Source organism: Actinia tenebrosa, unplaced genomic scaffold, assembly GCF_029948245.1.
Source record: "Actinia tenebrosa isolate PJP-AT-01 unplaced genomic scaffold, QUT_ActTen_1.0 PGA_scaffold8__29_contigs__length_14323225, whole genome shotgun sequence".
Classification (NCBI taxonomy): Eukaryota; Metazoa; Cnidaria; class Anthozoa; order Actiniaria; family Actiniidae; genus Actinia; species Actinia tenebrosa.
In genome coordinates, this window is record NW_028292585.1 from 4,789,693 (window position 1) to 4,799,115 (window position 9,423).

Sequence of the window (9,423 nt, forward strand, 5' to 3'; positions counted from 1 at the left end):
TGGCAAAGCTCCGTCCAGTCTTCCCCGTCCAAGTGACGTCAGTTCATAATATGAAGAAAAGCTTTTGGAGTCAGTCAAGTCTTGTGTAGCTCTTCTTTACTGGATTTTTCTGTTCCTCGTCGGTCTTAACTGTGGCAAATCTGGCTTTCTACAAAGTCATCTGCTACCCTGGCCTCCTCTGACGACGAACAGATAGGTGGACTGTCTCCACCACCACAAAAAAGGGCGCGCCTTTCCTTGGACTGCGAGTCCGATATGCACAGATCAAAACGGACTTCAACAAGAGATGATGGGGAAGCAAGCACTTCTAATGGGGAGCACATAGCAAATGGCGATAGTAAATCACCTCTGAAGAAAAAGCTATTGTCTAGAGTAGAGGAAGATGTGGTCCGCTTGGTTGGGCAGTACCTCCAAGGCTTGGGACTCGAGTAAGTATTCAACATGTCTTCTTGTCTTCAAGAAAATTTTTCTCCCTTTTGTTGACGTGTATTTACTTGGTTTTGTATCCAAGGGGCTCAACATCTCTTTATCTTTTCCTCTATTCTTTACAGTAAATCTGTAGAAGCCTTAATGACAGAGTCTGGTTGTAGATTAGAGCATCCATCAGCCGCTAAATTTCGACAGAGCGTAATGGTTGGCGATTGGAGTCGGGTCAGTAATATTCCATGTTCTACATCGATCTTGTTCGATCTTGTCCAAGCTTCATTATAACACAATCTTACCCAACAATGCCTTTGTATTTAGGCTGATGGAATACTTAAAGAACTCAAAATCCTGGTAGAGAGTAAAGAAGATATATCGGTTTGTTGGTTAATTGCTTCTTGATATTATTTTAAAGGTCTTTGTTGGTTGTTGTATTATTTTTTAGTTTTGTTTTTGTTTTGATGTGCGTCTTTCTCCTCAATCCTTTTTATAATAAACTACATAATAATATTCTAGGATAAAAAAAATTATCCATGAATTATCTGCTTCTCATTTATCATGATTTTACTTTCATTTTTTTGTGTTTTTTATTGTTTTATAGAAAATGAGATTTTGTTTACTGGAGCAAAAGTTTCTTGAGTTTTTAGAAGACAACCGTCCTGTAGAAGCACTTCACTGCCTAAGAACTGAATTAGCTCCTTTAAAATATAACAGAGAAAGGCTGCATCATTTAAGTGGGTAAGACAATCATTAAAATAGAGAGAAGAAGATTATTCTACAGCTGTAGCTTTACTACATTTATATATTAAACCCTATACTTTTTCTTTGTGTAATCAAGAGTTACTTTATCAAAACCACAGATTTGGTAGAAAACACAAGAGATAGGTGGAGCTATTGTCTTTTGGTTAGCTATTGGGGTAGGACAAGAGAAGGGATAAATTTATTTTTAAAATACGTAATAATACCCCCATGTCCTTAGCACTAAGATGATTTGTTATCTACTTGTCATCAAAGCAGGGTTTTTTGTTTGAAAATTTAATTCCTCTTCACAAGTAGTCATCAAAATGGTTAGCAAAGACCTGTATTTGAAGCATCCATGCTGTTACTGACTCATTTGCATACCATATCTTATGATAGTATATTATATTACGCTTCCTATTACCATACATATGATTAATATACCACATTGCTTTCTCAATCCTATGGCTAGGTTGTAAGAGACATGATCTAAATGTTATTTTTGTTTGACACTAAGCTATCAATAATTGCATTGCATTCATACACCATCTTCTCTCTCGTAATATATTGATATAAGGGTTATTCTCTTCCTGTTTGATAAGTACCTCATTATTCCTTCCTTCATCATAATATAGTTTCTAAGTCTATAATGTTTTATGACCAGTGGTTATGAGCATAATTTTTGATATGTAAATAATTATTGTGTACATAATATTTATACTTTCCTGCTGTCAAGGGATACACTGTTATGTTGTCAAAAAATGCCATGTCATATCTGTCCTTCAGTGTTTTCTTTGACTTACAGATATTGCAGTGCTGAAGTAGTTATATCTAAAGTTTTTTTTTACATTTTCTTCAATCATTTATTCATCTGGTTTCTCGTATGGTTTATAGTTAATCCGTATGGTTCAAAATAATATCATAGCAACAGTGATTTTAATTAAGCTTTGACTTCAGAAATAAAAAATCCATGCTTTTAAATTGTACTGACAGATTAGAATGTAAGATGAAAACTCTATATTCTTTTTGGCTGACCAAATAAGCCAATATGCCTTTGAGTGTGGACTTCAAACATGACCCAACACAAATAAAGACAATTCTAATACCTTTATTTATAAAAACGCTATTCATACAAATATAGCTATAACTCATTTTTTTATTTATTTGTTCATTTTATAGGCTTGTCATGTGTTCTAGTACAGAAGAGCTCTATAAAAGAGCTAACTGGAATGGTAAAGGACAAGCATCTAGACAAAAACTTATGGACAGGATACAATGTAAGTACTATGGAACAAATTTTGTTCAAGAAGGAAAATCTCAGAAACTAGTATTTTTATGATCTTGTGAAAGATGCTTTTATGAATTCACATTTGCTTAATAATATGAATTTGTTCAAGCATTTTTTAAAAGTATATAAGGGTTGTTACTTTTATTTTGAGGAGGGGTAATTCTAGATGATAACAATATAATACAAATGTTTATTGTGTATATTATTTCATTTCAGCTTATCTCCCAGCCTCAGTCATGCTTCCACCTCACAGATTAAATACTTTACTAACACAAGCAGTGGAACGACAAAAAGAAAACTGTCCATTTCATAATACTTTAAAAGATACCTACATGCATTCCTTCTCTCTACTCACAGATCATTTTTGTACAAGGTATTTAGACATATTTGTGCTTTATAATAATATTATTTACACTGTTCATTAATTTGTATATCACTGTACCAAGGAAGGTGATTTAAATGTACCGACAGCACTTAAATGGCTTCCTTTTGTTTAGTGTTGTATACGTCAGTTCCATAGGTTTCACAAACCACTCTGCTTATTAAGAAATTTATAAATTGTTATCAAAGTGAAAAGAAATCTATGGATTTCCTCTTTACAGTTCGACTACTCCAACCAAAGCCACCTGCTCAATTCTATTGTTCAGATTCCTACTTTTGATTGGCTAATTTGTAGAAAATTTGTGGAGGTGGCTTTGGTAGGAGTAGTCGCACTGTAAGACTTGATTCTAATAAGGCCTGTATACCATAAGGTAGGGTGACTCTGGTGATAGGGTTAAGTCTTTTGCTTGTGTTACCCATAGAGCACCTAAAACAAGGGTTAGTCATAGCAATATGGCCACCCTACCTCAACTATATTATGTAAAATTAATGGCTCATTCTAATATTCTTAATCTTGTTGTATTAAGGAGACAATTTCCTTGTGAAACAAAGTACACACTTACTGAACACTGTGATGAGGTTTGTAGCTTGTTTATTTATTCTTAACTACATTAGATAATTTACCATCTAAAAATAGGGCGTGGGTAGGTTAGGCCTGTACCTCTTTGCTTCAGATGTTGTAAAGATGTGCTAATAATTGAATTGACTAAGTCTTTGTTGATTATTTGTAGGTGTGGTTTGTAAGATTCTCTCATGATGGAAAGAAATTAGCCACAGGAGCAAAGGATGGAAATATAATTATATGGGATGTGACGGTGAGTGAGTTACCAAGCTGTAAGACCTTTAATCTATAGCCCCCTTCCTTCCTGCACTCGCACACACACTTTTCCCTCATGTGTACTAGTTTGTTACAATATAAAATATGGAATGTGACGGTGAGTACCAGTGAGTGAGTTAACCAAGACCTTTGATATACCTCTTACCTCAAGAACAATTCTGCTTTTATATCCCAATGCCGAGGGATATGATGAGTGGGAGGCATGCTTTATTTTCCATGGGAATGAAAGATCAAATGAATTGGTTGCCATGCTGGTTGGCAGAGAAAACAAACCAAATAAAAATTTTGTATTACAGGAAGTATGGAGGGGCAAGGGGGGACTACATGTATAGCCCCCCTAGTACCCCCCTCCCCCCAACACACACTTAAATTTCCCTTAGACTGCATACTAGTCCCTTATATTTTCCAATCTTAGCCCCCCTGACTCTTAGGATGCTCTGTGGTCCTGTGTTAAAGTACCAAGATGGTAGTTTTGATTAGGCTGACTGCATCCCAAGATTAGTGTCTGGATAAGATTGGCCTATTTTGATGTAGTTCACGGGAATAATCAATAAATGTTATTGATGCAGGGAAAAGAACCAAAAGTCAAGAATACATTTGATGGCCATTCGTATGGTGTAGCATACCTATCATGGAGTCCAGATGATACTTATCTTATAGCATGTGGACCAGAGGATTGCGCTGAACTGTGGATATGGAACACTGAAGTAAGTCGAACTTAATCTAGAGTAAAGTGTTCAGGAAAAATATCATTCAAGGGGCTCAAAAACTATCAATCAATCAATCAGTTTATTCAATCTACCTTTCTGGAAATATAGTAACAAGTATTCAAAATTCTATTAACAATAATTGTACAAATGTGTAATAAAAGAAATAGTGATTGCAGATTTTATAATTGAATGTATATATATCCAGAAGGAAGACACCTAAAGAAGAAACCATAGGCTTATATTCTTGAGGTGTCTTATATAAGCTTGGGTAATTTAGATATAATTATTTGATGAAGCATGAAGGTGTATATTGTCATATATAAAAATGAATATATAGAAATAAATACATATTAGTACATACATATGCACATGAAGTTAAAGTTAGAAAGTATTAATTTACAATGATCAGTAATTATAAAGAGTTCATTTACAATTTAATTAAAAAAAAAAAATAGATATTAAACTCAATTGATAGATTAAATTAATAAGCACGTAAAGATCAGTGTTTAGACATAACAGCTGATGAGATGCTTTTTTAGTGTAATTTTGAAAATAGATTTTGAACTTGCTGACCTAATGTGATTGGGTAGCATGTTCCACAGTTTTGGCCCTTGACTTATTACCGTGAATTGTTTGATATTGGTTCTACAGAAAGCAGGTCTATAATTATTTGACTGTCTAGTTGGATAATTGTGGATTTGGGAGTTTTTAATCTAATTTAATCTGATACAACAACTCTAGCAGAATAACAGATAGAATTCCAGTCAACCAGAAGATAAAGATAATAAAATGTACTCTGTTGATTTTTGACATATTTCTTGCTCTTATTCAAACAATATTATTCTCTTTATTGATAACAGACAGGAGATTTAAGATGTAGAATGAGCCAGTCACCAGATGACAGCCTGACATGCTGTGCATGGAATCCTGATGGCAAAAGGTTTTATACTGGAGGAACAAGAGGACAGTTCTATCAATGTGTAGGTCTCCATGTTATCTCCTGTCCTAACAACAACCTGTCCAAAACTACAAACATAAAAAGTCCTTACCAGATAGCATCAATCCTGATTGAAGAAGTGGAACTCATCGTGGTGGAGGGGGGGAGGGGGGGGGGGGGGAGGGGGGAAGAGGGGGGGATATAGACCAACTTCTTTTCAATTGATTTTCCTTGTGATTATGGGATTGGGTGGGGCTCTGATCTCTCTTGTTTTCCGCAAGACAGGTACAGGTATAACCATTTACTGTAAATATGTTTAATATTGTAGATCATAGTAATAACCCTTAACGTAAAGTAAGTGATATGCACTTTATTTTGTGCAGGATCTTGATGGTAATGTTTTAGATTCCTGGGAAGGAGTAAGAATCAATGCTCTTCATTGTCAAAGTGACGGCAAAACAGTTCTAGCTGCTGACACTCATTACAGACTGCGCTCTTATAATTTCGAAGATCTTCATGATAGTACCATGTGAGTAAGGCCCATTCAAAATGTAACTGAAGTTAAAATGTCAGTATTAAAGCTGAATAGCCAAAGTCGTAACTTGAGATGTGTTTGTTTTAGACTTCAAGAAGACCACGCTATAATGTCATTCAGCCTAGCTGATGATGGCAATCGCTGCCTCTTAAATGTATCATCTCAAGTAAGTAGTAGATTTCAAATAAATATCCAATATACCTTAAAAATGTGCTGATGTACATGTTCTGTGTGTAATCCCACGCAGGGACTTCATTTATGGGGTATTAAAGATAAGACATTACAACGCAAGTACCATGGAGTTACTCAAGGATACTATACGATACACTCCTGTTTTGGGGGTGTTAATCAAGTCTTTTTAGCTAGTGGAAGTGAAGGTACTATCTTATCACTTATTCTTGAATATCTAATTATATCAGTCCTTTAATAATAATAGAGGGTTGTCTGAACCACTGTTCATCTATTATTTGTATACACCTAATTCAAAAACTTTGTTGGTTGGAGATCTGAGATGGACAATCTGCAACTTCACTGAATTTTTGTGCTTTTAAGCTTTCTGCCTAAAATACAAAAATGCTACATATTCCAATCTAAAAGGAAACTACATTGTTCAGCTATGAATATATTACAATTTGTCTCATCTCTGACGGACAACATTTTTTGAAATAGGTATAGTTATTAAAGTGTATATGACACGAAAACATTTCATCGTTTAAAGTGTATAGTTTGTTAGTAATAATAAATATATCGTAATGAAATTTGGTTTAAAAAAGCTTATTTCTTGAGATATGTGAGAAAATTAATATCAATTTGTGACGTCATTTTGTTGACACATACTCTAGATTCAGTAGTAATGCACCAAATATAAATTGTAATTCGTATAAAATAACAACAAAAGGCATATTTTATTCAATTTCATTTGATAGCTTAGGTAGTACTCTTCCAATGTTGGGAAACTGAAAAGTGCACTACCTGAAATTAAGATTCCACATTCAAACATATTTCGTGTATTTGCAACTAAATCTGGAGACTTGTAAACAAAATGACGTCACAACTTGTGCTAAATTTTCTTGAATTTCTAGAGAAATATGTTTTTGAAACAAATTTAACTGTTATTCTTATTAATGACAATAAAATACACATTTTTAACATTAAATTTTTTTCGTGTCATATGCACTTTAATGCATGCATTTATAACATTTGGGAGGTTTGATTTGAAGCCATAAACTATTTACAAGAAATATAGCTAATCTTTGATCCATGGTGTTTTTGCAGACCACAATTTATATATATGGCATGTGAAAAGAGAAGAACCAATAGCAGTATTAAAAGGTCACACTAGAACTGTTAACTGTGTCAGCTGGAATCCTCACAAACCTAGTATGCTGGCATCGGCAAGTGATGATGGCACAGTTAGAATATGGGGTCCTTCAGATTCAGAAGATAATGGTAAATGACCAAAATACAGTATTATCTTGTTAAAATTAAGGTGGCAGTTCCTGCGACATTCACCATAGCAACCATATTGTTATAGTAATGTGCAGAGCCTCGTTGCATTATTGCTGTCGCTGGGCCATCCATGTTTAATTGTGTTTATTTTATTCAGTTATTTTTCTGATTATTTTGTTGTTTTCTTGTTTTACAGAGGATGAAAGCACAGCAGTATAGGACCTACTTTTGTAAATAGTAGTTGAATAATTAATATTATTGTTATTATTAATATTATTGTTTAAAAAAATTTGTAAGATAGGATGTTTGCAATACTGTAAGATTTTAACAAAAAAGAGGGTATATTCGCTTCTACCCTCCATTATACCAGTCACTTACAGTCTGTTGCAGTACACGATATGCTACCTGGTACTCGTACTGGCACCTATCAATATCGTACATGTATTATTATGGTATAATTCACCTATACCATCCATCATACCAATAACATACAGTCTGTTGCAGTATACCATATGCTACCTGGTACTCTTACTGACACCTACCAACATCGTAAATGTGTTTTCATAGTATTTTCACCTATACCATCCATTATACCAATCACATGCAGTCTGTTGCAGTACACCATATGGTACCTGGTACTCTTACTGACACCTACCAACATCGTAAATGTGTTTTCATAGTATTTTCACCTATACCATCCATTATACCAATCACATGCAGTCTGTTGCAGTACACCATATGGTACCTGGTACTCTTACTGACACCTACCAACATCGTAAATGTGTTTTCATAGTATTTTCACCTATACCATCCATTATACCAATCACATGCAGTCTGTTGCAGTACACCATATGGTACCTGGTACTCTTACTGACACCTACTAACATCGTAAATGTGCTTTCATAGTATTTTCACCTATACCATCCATTATACCAATCACATGCAGTCTGTTGCAGTACACCATATGGTACCTGGTACTCTTACTGACACCTACTAACATCTTAAATGTGCTTTCATAGTATTTTCACCTATACCGTCTATCATACCACTGCAGACATCATCTATTATGGTATAGGGTAAATAGTGTACATGGTATGACCTAACCGGCACACATCGACAATGTATATGTACTATACAGACATCATCTGTTAAAGCACAGTACAGTACTCTGTACATGTATAGGGTAATTCAAATGATATCCTATATTATACGTTTTAGTCAGTCTCAAGCATGTGATCATCTTATGGATGCACCTGAATCTTGAAGCTATCAAACAACACACGTTGTAATACCTCGGCATGATTGCTAATAGACTGATTCCATGGGTCGTAGTTTTCGCTCCTTTGTGGAATCAGTTGCTAACCACTAATCTAAGAGTGGATATAAGATGATTGTAAGTGATTCAATATCAGCTCGTTAAGACCTACCTATCAATACTCATTGCATTGACAATGAAACTTTTGCTTGCTAATAAAATGCTATAATTATGACAGTGTGTTCAATGTTAGATCAAGCCTCGCTGGTTAGGGTAATATGTACTCAAACGTGACATTGCTGGATGCATAATGATTGATACATAATGATTGATACTGGCTAGAGATGTATTATCATCAAACACTATATATGTTGCCAACACAACTTGTGATGGATTTCTGTATGTTTCTAGATTCATGTCATAGCTGGCATAATACTTTTACACTGGAGTAGTTATGTACACATACATAACTATACCTTTGGCTGTAACAAACCCAGCTTTTTTTTCCTTTTTTTTGACTTGAAACATTTCAAAGTAAAAAGAAGAGAAGTAGCCTGTGTTGCTCAGTTGTCTGATGTGGTTGTACAACACGGCAGACTGGTGGCAACACAGACTAGAAGTAAATGCAGCATTAATTGTTAAACATGACGTTTCAGAAACTAGTGACGTACTGTGTACTAGATCTACAACATTCAGTGGCTCAGGAGCAAAATTTTGAAAATACAATATTACATAACTTTTTGCTTATACATTTTTTCTTTGAATCATGTAACTTGCTTGACAATCAAAAGGAATACATACGCTGTAGAAGAAAAGGTACTTGAGAGGGAAACATACACAATTTTCTGATGGTTTCTAGTGGTATGTTC

The 9,423-nt window shown here is 34.6% G+C and overlaps 1 protein-coding gene across 1 annotated transcript; it reads left to right on the forward strand.

The window, feature by feature from the left end:
- Positions 1-39: 39 nt before the first annotated feature.
- LOC116303831 (WD repeat-containing protein 26-like) lies at positions 40-8,789 on the forward strand. The gene is made up of 15 exons (XM_089024366.1): positions 40-428; positions 552-651; positions 745-801; positions 1,025-1,161; positions 2,341-2,438; positions 2,666-2,822; positions 3,358-3,409; positions 3,562-3,645; positions 4,238-4,375; positions 5,239-5,358; positions 5,699-5,844; positions 5,938-6,016; positions 6,098-6,227; positions 7,126-7,299; positions 7,496-8,789. The coding sequence occupies exons 1-15, from the start codon at positions 256-258 to the stop codon at positions 7,516-7,518; spliced, it is 1,668 nt and encodes a 555-aa protein (XP_088880492.1). The 5' UTR covers positions 40-255; the 3' UTR covers positions 7,519-8,789.
- The last annotated feature ends 634 nt before the right edge of the window (positions 8,790-9,423 follow it).